The sequence below is a fragment of the Ranitomeya imitator genome, chromosome 2, assembly GCF_032444005.1.
Source record: "Ranitomeya imitator isolate aRanImi1 chromosome 2, aRanImi1.pri, whole genome shotgun sequence".
NCBI lineage: Eukaryota > Metazoa > Chordata > Amphibia > Anura > Dendrobatidae > Ranitomeya > Ranitomeya imitator.
The window spans coordinates 602,706,907-602,733,226 of record NC_091283.1 but is presented as its reverse complement, the minus strand read 5'-3'; the positions used below and the strand labels follow the sequence as shown (position 1 = coordinate 602,733,226).

The window sequence follows — 26,320 nt, the reverse complement described above, 5'->3', positions numbered from 1 at the left end:
ACAATGGACAACTGGCACTAACTAAAGGGTAAAGCAAGACTAAATAGCCCAGTTAGAATTGCAATCAGTGGACACACCTGATGGCTGCTGTGATCCAAAGACCGCAGTGCTACCACTTATAACCACCGGAGGGAGCCCGAGAGCAGAATTCACAACAGTTTTAATGCTGTCAGTCAAGCATGTTGAGATGCACCTAATGACCCTGTCTAATAAAACATCTGACAGCTGGATTATAGCACAGAGTTGAGTTATGCTATGAAGATCCTACTGATCTCAGCTGCATTTGCACCTAATGACCCTGTCTAATTCATGAAAAACAGATGCATCTATGACACTAATAAAATATCCCCCAGACTCTCACAGTATCCTGATTGCTCTGACAGTTATGTTACATGCCATGCTCGGCTCTATGTATGCAGAGGAGAGCATAATAATGCTCTGAAGATCACCATGAACCACCATTAAATGTGGAATTTGTAAATAGTAATCAACACCGGTCAAATAGTGGATCCCAGTCACTACATTCAACAATGGTCACCTCATCCATATAAAAAGGCTGGTCAAATAGTGGATCCCAGTCACTACAATTCAACAATGGTCACCTCATCTATATAAAAAGGCTGGTCAAATAGTGGATCCCAGTCATTACATTCAACAATGATCCCCTCGTCCATATTAAAATGCTGGTCAAATTGTGGATTCCAGTCACTACATTCAACAATGGTCACCTCATCCATATAAATAAAAGTTAATCATGTTCAGATCTATATCTATCAGGAAACACACAGGAGAGGATATGGAGGTGATTGAAGCACTAAGAAGGAGCAGTGTGCTGCTTTGAAATGAAGTTTTAATATATAAGAATAGGACTGCCCATTCAACTCTGTGAAGCTGATTGCACAGAGGGGAAGAAGGAGATAACAAAAAGACAAAAAAGAAACTGTGTTGGACTTCTACTGTATTTTAACAATAGTTATGCAGATACTCTGCTTTGTGATAAAAAAAAAATTGGCATTGTGAGAATAATCCTTTAAAGGTGTATTCCCATCTTGGACATATAGAGTATATCCAGAGGATAAGAATTAATTATCTGATAGATGTGGACTCCACCTTTGGGATCAACACCTATCTTCAGAATTGGGATCCCCCAATATCTATATTCTGTTGAAACAGAATATAGAGATGAATGGAATGTGCCCGGAAGATGTGGTTGCACAAGAGACAGTGTGTGAAGCTGTGGTGCTGACCTGTCTAACTTAATTCTAGGGAGAAGCATGGGTTATATATTGTTCTGTGCTTTGTTGAGCCTGACACACATGTGTGAACAGTGTGCTGTCGCGGAGGTGTAGCAGAACCAGCTGTGGAGACTATCTCTTGGCTTGCCAATGTGGCGTTCCTCCTAAATCGAACTGTGTATTGTGGTAGAGTGGCTTTGGACCATTTGCAGTAAAATTGTTCTCCACCAAAGGCAGAGTCCAAACCCTTTCAACACAAGCTTGACCAGAGAGAATGAGATCTGGAACCCCTGCCATCCTGGTGTAGAGGTGACAAGTTGTGTTCTCAGTATCCGCTAAGTTGTGTATCAAAGACTGTTATCGCAAACTGTGCGCTAATACCAGTGTCCGTAACTTCTAAGAGTTAAGACTTATCCCGAGGAATGTTGTTTGCTGCAGGATCCTCGTGTAAGGTACCCAAAATATTGACCTCCATACTTTGTGACTTCATTATGTGCTGATTATAAAGCTATCATTTTAGCTGATACCTACAAGAATGACAATAATAATTATCAGCTTCCTAACAATAGCTGCACGATGTGGTAAAGGAGCTAACATTATGAAACGATGTCGGAATTACTCTTCTATTAACAGTTATTGCTAACATGCTTTATTTCTCTTTTATTAAGAGGCTTTTTGATTTAATACATAGTTCATAAACTCCCTCCCTCTCCAGACATCCTGTGGGCCACAACTTTAAAGGCACGGAGTTGCCTTTCCAGGAAATTCCAGTTCATTAGAGACAGCTCCCCATGTACTTCATGGAAGTCGGTAAAACAAGAGATCCGAAATGCCTGATGCCTCAGGAACACCACACTTTTGGCCATGCTGTGCAGATTTTTATGTGGATTCTTTGCCACAGCCAGGAGATTCTTGTGTGCTGAAACAGACTTTAATTTAAACCAGGTGTCTGCTCCGGTTTTGAAGCGAGAGAACCAAAAAGGGAAAAATGTCACTTTTCTTTTTTTTTTCTGAAATAAAACAATGCATTTGCTCACAGAAAAGGATGGCAATTCGCAGTTAAAGGAATATTCTCCTATGTTGGGTAAATTAGTGAAATACCCCACTTATTTGAGGTCAGCACTTCCAGCAACTGAGCAAAAACTGTTAATTTGAGGATTTTGCATATCAGCACTAGAATGTTGTATTGGAGCATTTCTGACTAGTTTCCACGTGGTTCAGCATTCCGAATTATTTGGAGTAATATTCCATTTTTTCCCTGCGGGGAACAATGTGGAGAGCTATGGATTGCTCCATGGCTGCCTCCTTCAGATCATGATATTCTTGGGATGAAGCACTTCCATGATTCCCATGTCATATTATAACATTATTTATTTATACAGAAATATTTCCATACTAAATTCCAAAACTAATGGTCAGTATTAGGTAATGTTGTCTAATAGTTTGGGCTCATTCAGACTATCATATTTTCTGTCTATGTGCTGCCTGTATGGAAAACGGATAGCATAAGACAAAAAAATGGAAAAATTCAAATAAATGGGTTGCTTCACATGAGTGATGATGACTGGTGGTCTGTATGTAAAAAAAAGCAACGTGCACTAGTCTGACCCATTTTTCTGATCAGACTTGCGCATTAAACTCAATGGGTGCAATAAAAAATGTATGCCTTTTAGACACCATTTGCATGGCATCAGGGGCGTAACTACTGTGGCTGCAGAAGGTACGTCCGCGACAGGGCCCGTGCAGAAGGGGACCCACCAATGCCAGCTATTTATTGTGTAAACGTATTGCGGTGCAGGGACCCGCTTTATCCCTGCATTGCAATACATGCCAGTGGCCAGCTGATGTCAGCGTGCCAATCCAAGATAGCGCATAGCAGTGACATGATGTGTCACCCATAGCAGGCATGCCAAAATCATCTGTAGGACTCTGTGCCAACTATAGAGGAGTAAGCTGTATGGGAGTAGGATAAGGTGAGAAGAGTTGTTTTATTTTTTAAAATGTGTTAGAGAAGAACATTAAACATTATTACAGGATGGGTCCAAGGGGGTTGGGGCATTATACCAGGACGGAGGACTTTATAACTGGAAGAGGACCAGATGGGAACATTATACAAGGATGGGGGACATTACACCAGGAAGGGCCCAGGATGAAGTACATTATACCAGGATTGGGGTCATTATTACTCGAAGGGGCCCAGAATGGGTGATATATAGTACTGGAAGGGGCCAGGATGGGGAACTTTACACCAGGGTGAAGGACATTATTACTGGAAGGGGCCAGCATGGGGGACATTATATCACCCCAAACCATCTCGATTGGGTTCAGGTCTGGTGACTGTGGAGGCCAGGTCATCTGGCGTAGCACCCCATCACTCTCCTTCTTGGTCAAATCGCCCTTACACAGCCTGGAGGTGTGTTTGGGGTCATTGTCCTGTTGAAAAATAAATAATGGTCCAACTAAACGCAAACCGGATGGAATAGCATGCCGCTGCAAGATGCTGTGGTAGCCATGCTGGTTCGGTATACCTTCAATTTTGAACAAATCCCCAACAGTGTCACCAGCAAAGCACCCCCACACCATCACACCTCCTCCTCCATGCTTCACTGTGGGAACCAGGCATGTAGAGTCCATCCATTCACCTTTTCTGCATCGCACAAAGACACGGTGGTTGGAAGCAAAGATCTCAAATTTGGACTCATCAGACCAAAGCACAGATTTCCACTGGTCTAATATCCATTCCTTGTGTTCTTTAACCCAAACAAGTCGCTTCTGCTTGTTGCCTGTCCTTAGCAGTGGTTTCCTAGCAGCTGTTTTACCATGAAGGCCTGCTGCATAAAGTCTCCTCTTAACAGTTGTTGTAGAGATGTGTCTGCTGCTAGAACTCTGTGTGGCATTGACCTGGTCTCTAATCTGAGCTGCTGTTAACTTGCAATTTCTGAGGCTGGTAACTCGGATAAACTTATCCTCAGAAGCAGAGGTGACTCTTGGTCTTCCTTTCCTGTGGCGGTCCTCATGTGAGCCATTTTCTTTGTAGTGCTTGATGGTTTTTGCCACTGCAATTGGGGACACTTTCAAAGTTTTTCCAATTTTTTGGACTGACTGACCTTCATTTAGTAAAGTAATGATGGCCATTCGTTTTTCTTTACTTAGCTGCTTTTTTCTTGCCATAATACAAATTCTCACAGTCTATTCAGTAGGACTATCAGCTGTGTATCCACCAGACTTCTGCACAACACAACTGATGGTCCCAACACCATTTATAAGGCAAGAAATCCCACATATTAAACCTGACAGGGCACACCTGTGAAGTGAAAACCATTCCCGGTGACTACCTCTTGAAGCTCATCAAGAGAATGCCAAGAGTGTGCAAAGCTGTCATCAAAGCAAAAGGTGGCTACTTTGAAGAACCTAGAATATAAGACATAATTTCAGTTGTTTCACACTTTTTTGTTAAGTATATAATTCCACATATGTTAATTCATAGTTTTGATGCTTTCAGTGTGAATGTACAATTTTCATAGTCATGAAAATACAGAAAAATCTTTAAATGAGAAGGTGTGTCCAAACTTTTGGTCTGTACTGTATATGGATGACATTATGGATGAAAGATATTGGATGTTTGGGCGATTTTTCAAACGTTAGTCTGAACCCGGATGTAGACAGCATAAACTTAGTCCAAGCAGTCAAAATATGCACCAAATTTATCATGGTTGTGTACACTCTGTGAAAAATGTGGCATATCTTGCTTGGAGACACTTTCAGCGTATACATAGGACAAGTGTTATCTGATGTTTTTTCGGATAGCACTCGGACCAGTATGTTACTCTATAGGGCAGTGCTAATCAGTGCTTTTTTCTCACACTTATTCAGCATGAGCAAACAATTGCAGCATGTTGTGACTTGCAGTGCAAAACGGATGACATGCACCCATTCAAGTCTATGGGTGTGTGGAAACCATTGAACTGCAATCGGATAACATCCTAGTACAGTCCGATTTCTGTGGACTCACAGAATGGAGATGGAGAAATTTTGTTCTCCATCTTCTCCGTGCCTCTGATACGATTCTCTCATCCAAATGAGAATCGTATCACAGTAAGCCGACACTTGGATCACACTCGCATCAAAGTTTGATCAGAGTGTCATTAACATACTGTAATCGATCTAGCTCTCGCACAAGAGAACCTACGCTCGTGTGCCCCCAGCCTTACACTGACTTTTTGTTGGGTTCCTTTACACCATTAATTTATGCCCAAGCAGCTTTGATCACCTAAATTAAATTTTGCTCAACTTTAGACTTATTAAATCTACACCGCAATTTCAAGACATATTTGAAAAATATCTAGTGAGATGAAAATGGTGCAAATCAATAAAAATGATCAAAATTTCTTTGACTTAGATCTTTGCTACAACAGTTGTAGTTAATGTGGGCCAGTGTGTTGTCCACAATTATGTTACATTCACTCATTCCATTGCATTTAAAACATTGGGGCAGATTTTCTAACTAACACATAGGTGTTTCTCACAAAATTAGAATATCATCAAAAAGTTACCGTATATACTCAAGTATAAGCCGACCCAAGTATAAGCCGAGGCACCTAATTTTGCCACGAAAAACTGGATAAGCTTATTGAATGGAGTATACGCCAGGTATACATTGTCCCCTCATCCTTGTCCTTGTATGCATGGCTTCCCTGTCCCTGTCGTATGCATGGCTCCCCCGTCACTGTTCGGGTATGCATGGCTCCCCCGTCGCTGTCCTGGTATGCATGTCTTCCCCGGTCGCTGTCCTGGTATGCATGGCTCCCCCAGTCGTTGTCTTGGTATGCATGGCTCCCCCTGTCACTGTCGTGGAATGCATGGCTCCCCCCGTCGCTGTCCTGGTATGCATGGCTCCTATTACAGAAAAAACAAACATCCTACTCATCTCCCTGCGCACCCTGCACCTTGCCTATGGGAGTAGAGAAGAGTGCATATTCATTACCTTAATGAGCATTGCCAAGTGATCGCTCGGCACAGGAAGAGCAGCTGGAAGCCGGAACCAATGAAATGCAGTGCCAGCAAGGGCATGCAGTTAGGTGAATAGGATGTCTTCTGGAAGCCAGCGGCTGCGGGTGTCACTCTGCGCGCTATAGGAGAAATTTATATTAATTTCTCTTTAGCAGCTGGCACAGTTACAGCTGCAGCCGACTCCTGCCTCCTGTGACCCACTTCTCTGCCGCTCCCCCTCTCCCGACGGCTTTCTGGGACAATGACTCGTGTATAAGCTGAGCGGGGCGTTTTCAGCACAAAAAAGTGCTGAAAAACTCGGCTTATATGGTAATTTATTTCAGCTCAATACAAAAGGTGAAACTCATATATTATATAGAGGCATTACAAACAGAGGGATCTATTTCAAGTGTTTAGTTCTGCTAATGTTGGTGATTATGGCTTACAGCCAATGAAAACCCAAAAGTCATTATCTCAGTAAATTAGAATAATTAACAAAAACACCTGCAAAGGCTTCCTAAGCGTTTAAAAAGGTCCGTTAGTCTGTTTCAGTAGGTTCCACAATCATGGGGAAGACTGCTGACTTGACAGATGTCCAGAAGGCAGTCATTGACACACTCCACAAGGAGGGTAGGCCACAAAAAGTCATTGCTAAAGAAACTGGCTGTTCACAGAGTGCTGCATCCAAGCATATTAATAGAAAGTTGAGTGGAAGGATAAAGTGTGGCAGCAACTAGGATAGCCGCAGCATTGAAAGGATTGTTAAGAAAGGGCCATTCAAAAATTTGGGGGTGATTTGGGGGCCCAAAACCTTGTTTTTTGTAGATTTTGCTATATGGCCAATGTGAACATGTGTTTATTTGCTGCATGTATATCAACCTAAACCAAGCTAAATTTTGTGTTTTTTTACGTCTTTTTGTGCAAGCCGAGGTGTGGCCTCCCTCTCCTGAGCTGGAAATTACATTTAAAGGCTTTCCCGGACTGGTGTCCATAGGTCAGGACCAGGTCCTTTTGTCTGCCCTTATTCACACACTGAGGTCAACTCTGATACATGGTAAGGTTTTTAATATTAGACAGCGTAAGACCGTCCCGATCAGGGTCACTTTGTCGATGATGGGATGGCTCCTAAGCTATTTTTGATCAAAAAACAGTATTACTAAGAACCCTGTGCTATTTAAATGTATTTTTGCTTTTTACTTATTTAGTTACAGCAGGGATTTTGCTTATTTTGTTTTTTTGTAAATTTTTGCATCTAGGACATGGCTGCAAGTGTCGCATTTCTTGTGTCAAGCCACTCATGACCAAATGACAATGCCAGTAGCATCTTACCTGGGCCAAGTAAAAGAAACTCGACTGTTGCTCAGTGGTCCAAGGTGTTGTTTTCAGATGAAAGTAAATTTTGCATTTAATTTGGAAATCAAGGTCTCAGAGTCTGGATGAAGAGTGGAGAGGCCCAGAATCCAAGCTGCTTGAGGTCTAGCATGAAGTTTCCACAATCAGTGATGGTTTGGGGAGCCATGCCATCTGCTGGTGTAGGTTCACTGTGTTTTATGAAGACCAAAGTCAGCGCAGCCATCTACCAGGAAAGTTTAGAGCACTTCATGCTTCTCTCTGCCGACAAGCTTTTTGAAGGTGGAAATTTCATTCTTTAGCAGGACTTGGCACCTGTTCACACTGCCGAAAGTACCAATACTTGGTTTAAAAACAACAGTATCACTGTGCTTGGTTGGCCAGCAAACTCGCCTGAACTTAACCCATAGAGAATCTATGAGGTATTGTCAAGAGAAAGATGCATTGATGCAGTTATTGATGCAAAAGGAACCCCGACCAAGTATTGAGTGCATTTACTGAACATACATTTCAGTAGGCCAACATTTTAAAGTGATTTTAAAATAATTTTTTCAAGCTGGTGTGGCACCCCAGGAGTTTGTGTACCACAGTGATGCTGCCTTCCTCTCGGGGAGAGTAATGCCATGCCTGGAGACAAGAGGGATCCCTTTGGCAGGTAATCTTACACACAACACATTCTGAATCCAGGCCAGAAGGGGGAGCTGAAAATCTGGCTTTAGGGGAACTTCCCTCATTAAAGATCCTGGTCTGGAGGAGGTGTTAGTTCAGTCTGGAGCAGACAGGGAAGGAGCAGAGGAAAGATTAGGAGCTCAAGAAGGTGGCAATTGGGCCTCCTGTGAGCCATAGCGCAGAAACTGGGCACCGGGAGCCCAAGGCTGTGGAGAGCTGCCAGCCCCACAGCAGAACTGGATGACATAGGACTATATGTAAATTGCTCATATAACGCCTGAGGTACAGCAGCAGTTAGAGCCTGGAGTCACCTTGTCTGAGACCCTAAGAGAACAGCTGAAGTTGCCTACCATGCAAGTACTGTCCCAGGGCAGGAGAGAGAAAGAGGTACTTTGCCAGCAAACTCCAGGTAGCAAGGGACCAGAAAGCTAGCGCATAGTGGAAGTCTCCCAACCTGTCTTGCCAAGGGGATTTCTACTTGTTTTCGGGCTGCCTGGACTCCTTCTACACCTGTTGCCAGTACCCTGGACTGAGGCTGACTACTACTTCAGTAAACCAGGTAAAGACTGAAACCCTGGGTCCTCCGTTATTTACCGGCAACCCACCATCCTTGCCATACACCTTGTGAGCCCTGGGGACCCCGCTTCACCTGTGGGAAGCGCCACCATCTTGCTGCAACAACATCACCCCAGAGGACCCCTTTAAGCAATGTCGGTCCCCTCTGACCGAGAACCACAGGTGGCGTCACAAATAAACTTTATTCCAAAATACCCTTTAAAGACCTTTCCCTTTACTTGAGTGCTCAGGGCACGGACCGGGTCGCTGCCACTGTGACCAACCCTTTAATTGTGACTGAACCCGGTGCCGAGTACCCCAGGCCCTGTCGGGCGACTCGCTGGTGTTATAAAGTATTCTAATTTACTGAGATAATGACTTTTGGGTTTTCATTGGCTTTAAGCTATAATCATCAACAGTGACAAAAATAAACACCTGAAATAGATCGCTCTGTTTGTAATGACTCTATATAATATGTGAGTTTCATTTTCTGTATTGAAGAACTGAAATAAATTAACTTTTTGATGATATTCTACTTTTGTGAGAAGCACCTGTATGAGTCTGGGTGCCTGGCTCAGTCCAATTCACTTGAATGGGTTGAGGTAGCTTTGCCAGTTACAGCCTCTCTTATATGTATGTTGTTGTGCCTATATAGACAAAAAAATTGCCAAAACGCTCTACAGAGAGATCATAAAGTGAAAGTCCAATATAACCACTTTAAAAATATGTTATACTATAAAATTATACACTAAAAAGCCACACAGAGTATCAACTGCTACAAAAACGTCTAGCAATTCCCATTTTTCGTACTGTCTCTAAAGGATTATTTTCTGCCCAGATAATAATGACCGGAGGTGTACTTTAATGAGTGCAAATATTTTTCCCTAAGCATTGAAAATGGACTAAAAGTTAGTGGAGTGTTATCAATAGATCATTATTTCAGGTTTAGAGGGGATTCTGATGAAGGAAAAAGGTCAGTCTTGGTCATATTAAACTGGGTTGTCTTGGATTTACAAAAAATAAGCTCAAAGCAGGACATGTGATAAAATAACAAAGTAACTTCAATAACTTACCTTGTAAATCTTCTGCTGCTCCAGTACCACAACTGCTTTAGTAGCACCCCTCTCATGGCCCCAACATTTCCTTAACTGACCTGCAGTAATGATCTTTGTAGCCAACCACTATCTACGGCGATGACTTCAGCATGTGGTCAACAAATGACTAGTAACAGTTAGCAAGGCTGAAAAAAGACATTTGTCCATGTAGTTCAGTCCATATTCCATCAGAATAAATCCACAGATCTATGTCCTTCTAAAAAAACGAATAACTGTAAGATACAATATTGTTACGCTCCAGGAAGACATCCAAGCTTCTCTTGAACACCTCGACTGAATTCGCCATCACCACCTCCTCAGGCAAGGAATTCCAGATTCTCACTGCCCTAACAGTAAAGAATCCTCTTCTATGTTGGTAGAAAAACCTTCTCTCCTCCAGACGCAGAGATGCCCCCTTGTGCCCGTCACCTTCCTTTGTATAAACAGATCCACGGAGAGATATTTGTATTGTCCCCTTATATTCTTATACATGGTTATTAGATCACACCTCAGATGTCTTTTTTCTAGACATAAATAATCCTAATTTTGCTAATCTCTCTGGGTATTGTAGTTCCCTCATCCCCTTTATTAATTTTGTTGCCCTCCTTTGTACTTGCTCTATTTCCATTATATCCTTCCTGAGCACCGGTGCCCAAAACTGTACACAGTACTCCATGTGCGGTCTAACCAGGGATTTGTACAGAGGCAGTATAAAGCTCTCTTCATGTGGTGCATCCAGACCTCTTTTAATGTGCAGCGCCCCAGAGTCCTGGTTCGTTGCAGTAATGTTGTTCTTCCACCAGGGGGAGTGATGTTACGTCTGAAGGCAATGAAGGAGATCTTCTGTCCAGGTATCACAGCCACACACACATTTCACATTGCAGTCCACCAGGGGGAGCAAAGGTTCTATCCACTTGGCCACTCCTCACACAGGGTAAAACTGGTGGGTTGGTTAGAAAGTTAGGAGAGTTCCTGGCTGGAGGCCGACAAGGATAGGTCTCCAGGCTGAACTGGCTGGAGTGATCTCGAGTCAGATCCAGACTGTTGTCTGAGGAGGACGAGGGTACATGGAGCTGCGCCTGCACCCCATGCGGCAGCATCCTAGGAAAGGACACGAAAGGAATTGTGTCGTAGTGAGTGAGCAACGAAGTCATAGCAACAGGAGTGAAACATCAGAGGGAGACCAGCTAGAGGCAGGCTGCCTCCATCTGAAGCGCATATCCGGTAGCCAGAACACCGAGGGAGTAAAGAGCTCTATGCCGTTACTTCAGAGACTGGCAGGACAGTTAATTCTACGTTGGCTGTCCGATCCATCATACACAGGAGGCTCGGTGGCAACTTGTGGGGGCTGGGGCGTCTCTAGGGTCCCTATAAAAAGCCTCAGGCCACCGGTCATACGTGTTTTGTTCTATCCGACCACGTGGAACAGTGAGGGGAGTAACAACAGTGAGGACCTTATTGGAGCTTATGCAAGTAGGGACCTACTGTATTACTGTGCGCTAGGGGAAGGCTACTGGTTTCCACCTGGATAAGGTTACTCAGGATTTGCCTTCAGACCGGCCGGACTCTGCATACCCTGTGGTCCCTACCCTGGACTGTGGATGCTGAACCTTCAGTAAAAGGTAAAGAGACTGCAACCCTGTGTCCTCGTTATTCACTGCACCTCACACCATCCACTACCTACATTCTGGGAAGCCCTGGGGACATACTTCACCTGTGGGAAGGTATACCATCTAACTGCTGTAACACCCCAGCGGACCCCTAAGCAGCGTCGGTCACCCTGACCGAATACCACAGGTGGCGTCACGAACATTATCCCTTTAAAGACCTTTCCCCTACCACACATTCAACGGACCTCGCGAGGGCCACGGACCGGGTCAGCCACTGTGACATCCCACCGAGAACAGAAGGGCCCGCTACCGAGTACCCCACGGCCCACGGGGGCGCTCCAACTATTTTGGCGTCACGAACAGGATGGACTTAAGCCTGAAAAATCGGGTCATGTGCGCCTAAGAACTGTGTCAGAATCGTATTGGAACTGTGTATTGCTATTTGCTGCCAAAATTCCCGCCAAAATCACCACTATTATCGCGCCACGAGGAGCGCAACAGAAGAAGATGGGCGTGCCATCGTGGGCGGGTCCAGCAGAGCGGCTCAAAAAATATGCACGCCCTCTGCCAAGACTGTGATGTGAGGAAGGAGGAGGTGCCGAAAACCAACATGGCGGAGAGAGGTGAGCGGACCCCGGAGCATGGGATGGAGCACAAGGACTCTCCCAGCCAGGGCTTGCAAGAACTGCACCCTTCACCGACGACAAATCCGGACCTCCTGCGGAAGGAAGAGGAAGAACGCACCTGTCAGCTTGTGCGCCAGGAGCTGGAAGCTGTGGCCGGGTGGAAGAAGGCCTCCATCGGGAGCCTCACCAGACATCTGTCGGCAGCCTTGTCTGGTCTGGAGCAAGAAAGAAGTTCCGGCGCTCTGAAGCCAGAGAGCAAGGCCCTGCCAGAAAGCGAGATGCTGCAAACAGAGATGACAACAGCACAGTGCAAGGCCCTGCGACCAGCGTTCCAGACCATAGCGGAGAGGGGAGCAGAGAGCGGAGCAGACCGACACCGGAGGGACCGCATCTGAAGCAGGTATGAAGAACGACCCTGCCCTGACGACCGACACCACTCCAGTGACTGCTCGTGCCACCGCTACTGACTCCGTTCCAGTGACTGATCTTGCAGCAGCCACTACCTTTGCTGCAGCAAATGTCCATACCCAAGTTACGCAGACCCCCATCTGGAGTGAGGGAGCCCCTTATGTAGCACCTGGTAGCCGCCAGTATCCAACCGGGCTACCTCCACCAGTGCTACCGCCAGAACTAGAATAAACCTGCGAAAACCGATGCTGTAAATAGTTAACTGGTTATCTTTTGCTGTTTTAAAACCCGCTCTGGGTTAACATTTAAAGGGATCCCTTTGTTTACCCGGGATCCCTATTGTTTCAAGTTTTGCACAACTTCATATTTGTTTTAAAGAACATTGGAATCATGGACGATGAATGGTTCACAAACTGTCCGTTGTACATAATTTGCACCTTCTTAAAGGTGCTCTCTACTGGTTTTACAAAAAGAAGACTTTGTGAAGAAACTGTTCCTGATGACGACATGAAAGTTTTTCTGTTTTAAAAGTGATAACTGACTTGTTGATTGTTTGCACTACCTCAGAAAGGACTTGAGTTCCCTCTTAAAGGGAATGTTCACATGTTGCACTTTGCCTTAAGAAGTTAGGTAGTAGATAGCTAAAATGTTAGATGATGTACTTTATATAAAATGATAGGTTTTAGGAAAGAAAATGCAGTAGGCCCATGGTGGTAGACAGATAGTCCTGCATATGTAGAAGAAAGATAAGGAAAATGTTGATTAGCACCTTAAGGGTTAATGATAGTATACCCTTAGAGGGTACTTGCACTTAGTAAGATAGAATACCTGTATGGGTAATTGTATTTCATAGACAGATAATAATTGTTTTAGTTGCGTGCGCAATGTAAAATATGTTATTGCTTGCAACGTTCAAGTGTTCCCACCTCCCATAAAGGGAAGCACTGTTATATTAACTTGTTTTATAGCATTTCAAAAATGTTGCATGTCTTTTGCTTATGTATTGTTGTTTTCTTTTTCCCAGTCCGGGAGTACTGGATTTAATGGGGGTGTGGGAGGGGGGGAGTGTTGTGAATTCTGTTGTCGAACTCCCTCCTGTGGTCGTGAATGGTACTTCGGTGAGTTCTGTCTATGGGCTCCCTCTGGTGGCTGTGAGTGAAGCTGCTGCTTCTGAGGTTCCTTACACAGGTGACGTGGTTTATCCTTTGGTTGACTGCTCTATTTAACTCCTCTCAGATCGTTACTCCATGCCAGCTGTCAATGTTTTTGCATTGGTTCAGTTCGCTCCTGGATCTCTCTGGTGACCTGCCTTCTCCTGCAGAAGCTAAGTTCCTGATAGTCATTATTTGTTCATTGTTTTCTTGTCCAGCTGGTTTTCATGATTTTGTCTTGCTAGCTGGAAGCTCTGGGATGCAGAGTGGCCCCTCCGCACCGTGAGTCGGTGAGGAGGTCTTTTTTGCACACTCTGCGTGGTCTTTTGTAGGTTTTTGTGCTGATCACAAAGTTACCTTTCCTATCCTCTGTCTATTTAGTAAGTCTGGCCTCCCTTTGCTGAAACCTGTTTCATTTCTGCGTTTGTGACTTTCATCTTTACTCACACTCAATATATGTGGGGGGCTTCCTTTACCTTTGGGGAATTTCTCTGAGGCAAGGTAGGCTTTATTTTCTATCTCTATGGCTAGATAGTTCTTAGGCTGTGACGAGGCGCCTAGGTCTAGTCAGGAGCGCTCCACGGCTATTTCTAGAGTGTGTGATAGGATTAGGGCTTGCGGTCAGCAGAGCTCCCACATCCCAGAGCTCGTCCTGTATGAGGTTTAACTATCAGGTCATTCCGGGTGCTCCTAACCACCAGGTCATAACAGGGGAGTGATGTTACGTCTGAAGGCAATGAAGGAGATCTTCTGTCCAGGTATCACAGCCACACACACATTTCACACTCCAGTCCACCAGAGGGAGCAAAGGTTCTATCCACTAGGCCACTCCTCACACAGGGTAAAACTGGTGGGTTGGTTAGAAAGTTAGTCAGAGTCAGAGGGAGAGTTCCTGGCTGGAGGCCGACGAGGAAAGGTCTCCAAGCTGAACTGGCTGGAGTGATCTTGAGTCTGATTATGGCCCCATAAGATGCTCAGTGCAGACATTTGTCCCATATAATGCTGCACAAATGCTGATTATGGCCCAATAAGATGCTCCATAGACACATTTGCCCCATATAATGCTGCACAAAAGCTGATTATGGCCCCATAAGATGCTCCATAGAGATATTTGCCACCATATAACGCTGCACATGGCCCTATAAGATGCTCCATAGAGATATTTGCCCCCAAATAACGCTGCACATGGTCCCATAAGATGCTCCATAGAGATATTTGCCCCATATGCTGTTGCTGCGATTTAAAAAAAAAAAAAACACATACCTCTCGTCGCTCAGGCCCCCGACACTTGCAATATTCACCTGTCCTCCGTTCCACCGCTGGACGCCGCTGTGTCTTCCCCATCCTCTGCACTGACGCTCAGGCAGAGGGCGGCGCGCACACTAAGCGTGTCATCGTGCCCTCTGAACTGAGCGTCACTGCAGAGGATGCAGAAGACACAGCGGCGCCGATGGTGGAACGAGGAACAGGTGAATATAGCGCACTGCCCCCCATCATACTCACCTGCTCCTTGCGTGGTCCCTGGACGTCCCTGGTTGTCCGGGCGCCGGCAGCTTCTTCCTGTATTGAGCGGTCACATGGTACCGCTCATTACAGTAATAAATATGCAGCTCCACCCCTATGGGAGTGGAGTGGGCCCATATTCATTACTGTAATGAGCGGTACCATGTGACTGCTCAATACAGTAAGAAGCTGTCAGCGCCCAGAGGGACGTCCAGGGACTGTGCCAGGAGCAGGTGAGTATTATTACACAGCTCCACTCCCCCTCCCCTGCCGACCTCTGGGAATGACTCAAGTATAAGCCGAGAGGGGCAATTTCAGCCTAAAAAAATGGGCTGAAATTCTCGGCTTATACTCGACTATATACGGTACATTTTCAGTTTTGTGATTCACTGCCAATCGAATTTTTGGGGAGGATTTGGCAAAGTTGGAGAATTCAAATTTCACAAGCTCTGCTCCTCTCTACAAGTGACTACTGAAGACAGCTTTTGACTGCAGTGATCACATGATTGACAGTTCAAAAAGACAGCTGGGACCAACAGAGTGGCGGTGCTGAAGCAGTGGAGCATTTACTTGGTGATAGTTGTTTTGTTATTTTCTCACATGCCCTGCCTTCAGTACTTTTGTTAAAAAAATGGAAAAACCCCACATGTGACATATGTCATTTGATGCCATCATGTACCAGGATCTGGGTGTAACTGCTACAACTACATCCCCTTACAACTATGTCCCGTTTAGGAGTGCAGCACCCAGGTTACCGGTTGCTGCAGTGATGTGATGTGATGGGGAAGGTGATGTCATGCTCAGAGGCAAAGGAGTTCTCTTCACCAGGTAAGGCACACACATGCAATACATTCTGAATCCAGGCCAGGAGGGGGAGCTCAAGACCCGGATTCAGGGGAGTTTCCCTGTATAAAGATCCTGACCTGGAGGAGGAGCTAGTTAGTTGTTCAGAGACACAGAAGTAGAAGGAGGTCTGGAACTGAGTGCTGACAGATTGGCCTGGCAGCCACGTGGGAGCTTCAGCCTCTGGGAAGGAGTAACCTGTTGGGTTGCATGTGGAGCAGCCAGAAGGGAAGGAGCACAGGAGAGAGACAGAGCTCAGAGAGGAACCGTGGCAGGGCACCATTGGAGCTGAAGCCCAATAATCCGGGTACTGGGAGCCCGAGGCTTTTGTGAACTCTAGGACACAAAGCAGAACCAGAGGGCATAACACTACACATCACCTGCCCACATCACGCCTGAGACGCAGCAGCACTGGATGAGCCCAGGGTGTCTGAGAGTCCCTGTAAAAAAGCTCAATCTGCCCGTCGTGCAGGTACCTGTCCCAGGACAGGGGGAAACTGGAGGACCTTGTAGCAGCAGGGACCTCACTTAGGAAGGCGCAAGTAGGAAAGGCTCATGAACCTCTACTGGGAAAAGAGAACTCTAATTTGCCTCTGAGTCGGCCGGACCACCATCATCCGTGCCTGGTACCCTGGACTGTGGCCCGTCACCCACAAGTAAACCAGGTAGAGACTTATGACTTGTCTCCTCCATGTATTCACCGGCCTTACCATCTACGCCACACACCATAGGACCCCTGGGGACCCTGCTTCACCTGTGGAAAGTGTAACGTCTGGGCTGCCGCAACATCCCCCAGGGGACCCCTCTAATGCAGCGTCGGTCCCCCTATTGACCGAACTCCACAGGTGGCGTCACGACAAACTTTGAACATTTAACCCACTTAAATGTTGATACCCAGGGCCACGGACCGGGTCGCAGCCACCGTGACATCCCCGTTTGTGACCGGACCCGGTACCAAGTATCCCACTGCCCTGTGGGCGCGTCAGGAGCTCCACATCTATTAAAGGGGTTATTAAGGCCTTATTTAGAGATCTTATACCCCTGTATACCATGAAATGAACCAAAAAATTTTAAGCCAAAGCATTTAAACCAAATTGAGGTTAAAGGCAACCTGACAGCAGACACTTGCCACCGAAACCAGGGGAAGCATGTACCAGACACTGGCGGTGTGATATCAGACAGGCATGTTTCACTTTGAAACCCTGCAGTGTGTGAGAGAAAATATACCTTAGAAACTGGCGGGGATTGAGCCGCAAGGAAGTCTAGTTGAAAATTCAGGTCCCTGACAGCTTCTCCCTGTCCGCTATCAATGGCTGACATGTCTTTCCCTATACAAGCATGCAGGGAGAGATGAATGGGAGTGGGTAGGGAGAAGCCAAAGGCGGCCCACTTGTCCGACTAGTTGGCTTGAGTCCCCAGTAGCTTTGGTATTTGTATCTATAGTACTCTATGGGTCTTCTCTACACCCATGTATCGCATTATGAAAGTCTTCCACAACAGAACAATTGTCTCTATGGGAAAATATCATGCTTCATATCATGCTTCATGGGCATTGCATGGATTACAATATGGCTCTGTACTACAGACTTGCACCAACAGTCCATTTACAGTCATTTGTCATTTTGTCCATAAGGGGTTACTTAGTATAAAAGCTTAGACATCATTTCAACTACACCAAAATATTGCAGCAGATCTCTACATAGTACATATGCTAATCAAGACAATGCATGGTTAATGGTAATGTCAACGCCATCTGCTAAGACTTTACAAAAGACAACTGAGCCTCTGGTTGAACATGCGTTAATAAAATCTTGTGAAAATGTGACTGTGATATTTTTCTTTCCAATGTCTTCCGGCAAGCGTTACAGAACTTGTGGATCTGAACCCCTAAAATGGACTCTCAATCCAGTGCTACCAAATGATCACCGATCAGCTGCTAGTTTTCCGATCGGTGCTCGTTTAATAGCATCGTTACGCAGTAGACTGTGCTTCAGTTGTGTAATGGGCGATCTGTAATAGACCGATCGCTGCTCATGGGCTGCCACTGTTCTGTGCAGCACAAGTCCTGGTTACACAGGATAATGCGCTGCCGAGAATGATGATCTTTAGGGCAAACCAAAAGATACTTTTGCCCAATGAACTAGCTTCTTACTCAATTGTGGAGTAATCGGCGGTTGGTTTAAACTAAATGATTATTGTGACACAAGCGTTCCTGGGAAAACTCGTCCCTGATAATCGTGCAGTGTACATTTACCTTAAGGGGTTTCCTGACAATGAAAGTACTGAACTCAACTGTCCAGCGTCACTATGTAGCCCTAGCCTACAGAGATGTGATCATTATAATGATTGGTGCACATCTATTGAGTAGTGACTCACTCATGAGATGTTCAGGAAAATGTTTAAAGTATTAGAATGGTCATATGAATGTGAAGTTCTGGTAACTATATCATAAAGAAAACTTTTTATGGGACTATGGCCAGAGTCACACTACCGTATAAAACGTCCCAGTGTTTCTCTATGGGGCAGCTCAGATATGTGATTATTTTCTCTTGCCGAATCATCATGTTTTTTACCATTAGTGTGTCATCTTTGTGTCCGTTTTACCATTAGTGTGTCATCTGTGTGTCCATTTTTACCATCAGTGTGTCATCCGTGTGTCCGTTTTTACCATTAGTATGTTATCTGTGTGTCCGTTTTTACCATTAGTGTGTCATCTGTGTGTCCGTTTTTACCATTAGTGTGTCATCTGTGTGTCCGTTTTTACCATTAGTATGTCATCTGTGTGTCCGTTTTTGCCATCAGTGTTTTTCACGGATGGATAAATAAATAAATGACACATCTTCTACTATGCAAATTGCCTCTTCTGAGAAAAAGAGGACTTAAACTCTATAGTGCCACCTGTTGGAAGTAGCGATCCTACAAGTCACAATCAACCCTTTAACGAGTCGTGTAATATGACTTAGGATAAAAGCCAAATCAGTATCTCAATTCGCAGACACGGTGTTTCGGGCTGTTGGCCCTCGTCGGTGCAAAGTATGAGAACTGATTTGGCTAGGTGAGAGGCTCTGGAGGGGGGCCTAAGGGGTAACGTTTCTCCTTATCTTCTACTATTCTTTGTAATGTTGACAACGTACAGCACACAAATTACACACTGATGCGATCCGCGCCCTATAGAAGTTTTTCACAGACCCATAGACTTGTATCGGCACGGTTCTTTTGTGCTGCATGTCTCTGTGGGTTTTGCATGGACACAAGGTCCGTGTAAAAACATGGTCTTGTGAACAGCACCATAGATGTTGATAGGTACGTGTTGTATCCTTAAAAAAATGTATACAATGAGGCCTTCAGCAGTGACGATGGAGCACTGTGATGTGAAATGAGGATTTCAGTACTGTCTTATTCATTTGTTCTGTGTTAGCTGTTGTTTGTGTCTTGCTCATTTGTTCCATGTTTTCAACAAAATGTAATATATGACAAGACAGCGTGAGAAAAAACACCTTTAAAATACAGGTTTTAAATAATCCCTGATGTCACCGTTGCTGATGGTCATGTGTTGAGATGGAATAACATTGCAGCAGCAGAAGCTCAGTGACTGAACCGTGACCCGTCAGCTGGGGATCCGCAAGGTAAGTACATCATTTTTGGTTATATAAGCCTATATTAAGTTGACCATGGTATCTAAGGGTTTATATGGTTTGACATGAAGAGTCTGGCAGATACCACAGAATGTCGGCTCTTGGCTACAGTAACTCCAGTGGGTGATAGCGTGGGTGCAGCTCCTAAATCAACATTTACCCAAACTTTTACACCATGGTGCCAGAAGTACTTTCCCTCCTCTGGATCATAACATGTTATTTTATAGCTGGAAAAATCTTTCAGTGCCACTTTGGGTCCTTGAACTGCACTAGAAAAGCTCAATTCTTTTCTCTTTTACGGCATAGCTGCAATTATCTAATTATACGTCATCGATTAGCATTTCTGTTGTGCTCATTTTGGAAATCATTATACCAAAACCCTATTATAAAATAAACATTATTGGAGCAATATCAATATAAAAATCACAATAGCAGCACTTACCCTGCGATCACGATGAAAAAATCTAAACGATTCCAGGTGTCTCCCAAATAGCACTGCTGTCCAAATATTCCCAGAGCAAACATTTTGATAATCATCTCCACAGCGAAAAATGCAAAAATGAAGTCATCAAATCCCTGCAGTAAAGGCAGAAAAAGCATTACAAGGAAACACAAAAATACAGTGATAGCTAATATGAACAAATGAACAATCAATAATAGCAAGCGCTTTCATAAATTAAAGTTACAACAATCACCAGTACATATACAGTGGGGCAAAAAAGTATTTAGTCAGTCAGCAATAGTGCAAGTTCCACCACTTAAAAAGATGAGAGGCGTCTGTAATTTACATCATAGGTAGACCTCAACTATGGGAGACAAACTGAGAAAAAAAAATCCAGAAAATCACATTGTCTGTTTTTTTAACAATTTATTTGCATATTATGGTGGAAAATAAGTATTTGGTCAGAAACAAAATTTCATCTCAATACTTTGTAATATATCCTTTGTTGGCAATGACAGAGGTCAAACGTTTTCTGTAAGTCTTCACAAGGTTGCCACACACTGTTGTTGGTATGTTGGCCCATTCCTCCATGCAGATCTCCTCTAGAGCAGTGATGTTTTTGGCTTTTCACTTGGCAACACGGACTTTCAACTCCCTCCAAAGGTTTTCTATAGGGTTGAGATCTGGAGACTGGCTAGGCCACTCCAGGACCTTGAAATGCTTCTTACGAAGCCACTCCTTCGTTGCCCTGGCGGTGTGCTTTGGATCATTGTCATGTTGAAAGACCCAGCCACGTTTCATCTTCAATGCCCTTGCTGATGGAAGGAGGTTTGCACTCAAAATCTCACGATACATGGCCCCATTCATTCTTTCATGTACCCGGATCAGTCGTCCTGGCCCCTTTGCAGAGAAACAGCCCCAAAGCATGGTGTTTCCACCACCATGCTTTACAGTAGGTATGGTGTTTGATGGATGCAACTCAGTATTCTTTTTCCTCCAAACACGACAAGTTGTGTTTCTACCAAACAGTTCCAGTTTGGTTTCATCAGACCATAGGACATTCTCCCAAAACTCCTCTGGATCATCCAAATGCTCTCTAGCAAACTTTAGACGGGTCTGGACATGTACTGGCTTAAGCAGTGGGACACGTCTGGCACTGCAGGATCTGAGTCCATGGTGGCGTAGTGTGTTACTTATGGTAGGCCTTGTTACATTGGTCCCAGCTCTCTGCAGTTCATTCACTAGGTCCCCCCGCGTGGTTCTGGGATTTTTGCTCACCGTTCTTGTGATCATTCTGACCCCACGGGGTGGGATTTTGCGTGGAGCCCCAGATCGAGGGAGATTATCAGTGGTCTTGTATGTCTTCCATTTTCTAATTATTGCTCCCATTGTTGATTTCTTCACTCCAAGCTGGTTGGCTATTGCAGATTCAGTCTTCCCAGCCTGGTGCAGGGCTACAATTTTGTTTCTGGTGTCCTTTGACAGCTCTTTGGTCTTCACCATAGTGGAGTTTGGAGTCAGACTGTTTGAGGGTGTGCACAGGTGTCTTTTTATACTGATAACAAGTTTAAACAGGTGCCATTACTACAGGTAATGAGTGGAGGAAAGAGGAGACTCTTAAAGAAGAAGTTACAGGTCTGTGAGAGCCAGAAATCTTGATTGTTTGTTTCTGACCAAATACTTATTTTCCACCATAATATGCAAATAAATTGTTAAAAAAGCAGACAATGTGATTTTCTGGATTTTTTTTTCTCAGTTTGTCTCCCATAGTTGAGGTCTACCTATGATGTAAATTACAGACGCCTCTCATCTTTTTAAGTGGTGGAACTTGCACTATTGCTGACTGACTAAATACTTTTTTGCCCCACTGTATATATATACTAGCTGAAGAGCCCGGCGTTGCCTGGGCATAGTAAATATCTGTGGTTAGTTATAGCACATCACTTCTCTTATTTTCCCATCACGCCTCTCATTTTCCCAATCACATCTTTAATTTTCCCCCTCACATCTCTCATTTTCTCCCTCACACCTCTCATTTTCTCCCTCACTCCTCTCATTCCCGCCTAACACTTGTCATTTCGACCTCACATCTGTCATTTTCCGATCACTACACTATTTTCCCTCACTCCTCTCATTTTGCACTCACACCTTTTCATTTTCACCTCACACCTCTCATTTTCACCTCAGTATATACATGTTTGTCATCTCCCTTATATATAGTATACACCTGTATGTCATCTCCTGTATATAGTATATACCTGTATGTCATCTCCCCTGTATATAGTATATACCTGCTGTGTGTCATCTCCCCTGTATATAGTATATACCTGTATGTCATCTCCTCCTATATATAGTATATACCTGTATGTCATCTCCTCCTATATATAGTATATACCTGTATGTCATCTCCTCCTATATATAGTATATACCTGTGTGTCATCTCCTTCTATATATAGTATATACCTGTATGTCATCTCCTCCTGTATATAGTATATACCTGTGTGTCATCTCCCCTGTATATAGTATATATCTGTGTGTCATCTCCTCCTGTATATAGTATATACCTGTATGTCATCTTCTATATATAGCATATACCTGTATGTCATCTCCTCCTGTATATAGTATATACCTGTAGGTAATCTGCTCCTCTATATAGTATATACCTGTGTGTCATCTCCTCCTGTATATAGTATATACCTGTATGTCATCTCCTGTATATAGTATGTACCTGTATGTCATCTCCTCCTTTATATAGTATATACCTGTGTGTCATCTCTCCTGTATATAGTATATATCTGTGTGTCATCTCCCCTGTATATAGTATACACCTGTGTGATCTCCTGTATTAGACCTCGTTAACACGTTATTTGCTCAGTATTTTTGCCTCAGTATTCGTAAGATAAATTGGCAGCCTGATAAATCCCCAGCCAACAGGAAGCCCTCCCCCTGGCAGTATATATTAGCTCACACATACACATAATAGACAGGTCATGTGACTGACAGCTGCCGTATTTCCTATATGGTACATTTGTTGCTCTTGTAGTTTGTCTGCTTATTAATCAGATTTTTATTTTTGAAGGCTAATACCAGACTTGTGTGTGTTTTAGGGCGAGTTTCATGTGTCAAGTTGTGTGTGTTGAGTTGTGTGTGGCGACATGCATGTAGCGACTTTTGTGAGATGAGTTTTGTGTGGCAACATGCGTGTAGCAACTTTTTGTGTCGAGTTGCATGTGACAGGTGTAGCAAGTTGTGTGCAGCAAGTTTTGCGCATGGCGAGTTTTGCGCGTGGTGAGTTTTATGTCTGGTGCCTTTTGAGTATGTGTAAGTTTTGTGTGAGGCAACTTTTGCATGTGTTGCAAATTTTGTGCATGTGGCAATTTTTCCGCATGTGCAAGTTTTGCGTGTGGCGAGTTTTCCATGAGGTGAGTTTTGCACTTGTGGCGAGTTTTGCGTGAGCCTAGTTTTTGCATGTGGCGAGTTTTGCGCGTGGTGAGTTTTGAGCGGCGACTTTTGTGTTTCGACTTTTATGTGGCGAGGTTGGTGTATGTGTGGTGAAATGTGTGCTGAGGGTGGTATATGTGTTCAAGCACGTGGTAGTGTGTGGTCATTTTGTGTGTGTGTTCCTATCCCCATGTGTGGTGAGTATCTCATGTCGGGGCCCCACCTTAGCAACTGATCGGTATATACTCTTTTGCGCCATCGCTCTCACTCTTTAAGTCCCCCTTGTTCACATCTGGCAGCTGTCAATTTGCCTCCAACACTTTTCCTTTCACTTTTCCCCATTATGTAGATAGGGGAAAAATAGTTTGATGAATTGGAAAGCGCGGAGTTAAAATTTCACCTCACAACATAGCCTATGACGCTCTCAGGGTCCAGACGTGTGACTGTGCAAAATTTTGTGGCTGTAGCTGTGACGCCTCCAACACTTTTCATTTCACTTTTTCCCCATTATGTAGATAGGGGCAAAATTGTTTGGTGAATTGGAAAGCGCGGGGTTAAAATTTCACCTCACAACGTAGCCTATGATGCTCTCAGGGTCCAGACGTGTGACTGTGCAAAATTTTGTTGCTGTAGCTGCGACGCCTCCAACACTTTTCCTTTCACTTTTTTCCCCATTATATAGATAGGGGCAAAATTGTTTGGTGAATTGGAACGCGCGGGGTTAAAATTTCGCCTCACAAAATAGCCTATGACGCTCTCGGGGTCCAGACGTGTGACTGTGCAAAATTTTGTTGCTGTAGCTGCGACGCCTCCAACACTTTTCATTTCACTTTTTCCCCATTATGTAGATAGGGGCAAAATTGTTTGGTGAATTGGAAAGCGCGGGGTTAAAATTTCACCTCACAACGTAGCCTATGACGCTCTCGGGGTCCAGACGTGTGACTGTGCAAAATTTTGTTGCTGTAGCTGCGACGCCTCCAACACTTTTCCTTTCACTTTTTTCCCCATTATGTAGATAGGGGCAAAATTGTTTGGTGAATTGGAACGCGCGGGGTTAAAATTTCGCCTCACAATATAGCCTATGACGCTCTCGGGGTCCAGACGTGTGACTGTGCAAAATTTTGTGGCTGTAGCTGCGACGGTGCAGATGCCAATCCCGGACATACACACACACACACACACATACACACACACACATACACACACACATTCAGCCTTATATAGTAGAGATATATATATATATATACATATATAAATAATTTTTTTTTGATCTAGTAAAACTTTAATTGGTTAGAGAGCTGTATTTATCTATCATTGCTTAAAGGGATGTTCCACTTTTAGGAAGGTGGACCCCAAATGCTTTAGGATACCTAAAATAACAAACAAAGCTGTGCATTCCCTCTACTTCCAGTACCAGATCCCCGGCGTTGTCATAGGTCCTGGTGTTTTGGCTGCAGCAATGCCACATTGAAAGCATGCATTGTCACTTTAGCTAGTCACCGAGCCAAGCGGCTGTGCCACAGTAGATGTGACATCAGCACTGCAGCCAAACACCAAGACCTGAACAGTGGCAGGGGGCCTATTCTATTTGTGATTATAGGGATGCTACAGCATAAAAAGTCCACTTTTCTTAAAGTGGAAAACCCCTTTTAGGAGCTAAAGCTGTATAACTGCTGACATCTAAGGACCTTCTTCCTCCGAGAAACACATAGACCAAATGGAATCTAACTGTACAGAGCCTAAATTCCTTTGGCTTTAGGAACATAGACATGCATATCAGGCGTAAAGTGGCATATATTTCAGCCTTCTTTTAGTGATATATGATGGCAAAAAAGCAAAAAATTACCTGAAACTGAAGGCTCAAATGCAATGTGAATCAAGCCTAAGAGGTATGGCTCCCATTACTGAAATGCAGGGCAAGTGCAGAATGGTCTACGAGGAAGACAACCGTAGGGATCAGCTGTAATGAGTAGCTGACTGTGCTGATGTTACTATAATGTTGGCGCCGAGAAATGTAAAAAATTTGCCAGAAGATCCTTCATGTGCCATATGTGCATGTCACTGTTCTCCAAGTAGATACCTCAGGCGCTATGAAAATTGATCTAATTTTCAGAAACTTTGACCTCTTGCTGTCCATGTGGTTGTCAAAAAGCAAAGTGCTTACAAGACTGCAGAAAGTGATGGTCATTAGGCCTCCGCTAGGCGGAAGTAGCCTTGTGGATACATTTAGGGTTTGCATCAGCAGCCTTATAAACATAGGGCTGAAACACAGTGTAATAAAGATGCCAGACCTCAAGTGTCCCTATGCAGTTCAACAATGAGCCTTTCAATTGAAGGGGGTGACAGGCGCACTGAAACACCAACCTATGGCCAGGCAGTGTTTTCAGTCATATATACTGTAGAAAATTTGCAAAGTGGCCTACAATTGAGATTTACCGGTAGTTTACAACCTACTATGTGACCATTACTGTATTAGATCTTTGTATATAACATGGAAGAAGTGTCCATGTTGATCAAAGGTGGACAAAAACAGTAGAGAGACCCTAAATATGGGCCCCCTCTTTTCCAAAAGCACTTAATTTTTTTTCTCTATAACAACGCTCCAGCAATTATGAACCATAGCTCTTACCCTTGTGCGCAATCTAATTGATATTAGGAAACTGGTTTTAAGATGACAGTGGCCCCCCTTAACCCATTGGGTTCCAGTGCAGTTGCCCAAATTGTGCCAATGGTATGTCTGCCCCTGATGCAACAAATTATCCCAGCGAC

At 44.2% G+C, this 26,320-nt stretch overlaps 1 protein-coding gene across 3 annotated transcripts in view; it reads right to left on the bottom strand.

Annotated features, from left to right (window-relative positions):
- Positions 1–26,320, bottom strand: part of CACNA1G (calcium voltage-gated channel subunit alpha1 G) — a 501,367-nt gene that overhangs the window by 227,262 nt on the left and 247,785 nt on the right. For all 3 annotated transcript variants that reach the window (XM_069752407.1, XM_069752406.1, XM_069752405.1), the window contains exon 3: positions 20,111–20,244. In XM_069752407.1, coding sequence (XP_069608508.1) covers positions 20,111–20,244 — 134 coding nt within the window. The remainder of the gene's footprint in view (positions 1–20,110; positions 20,245–26,320) is intronic.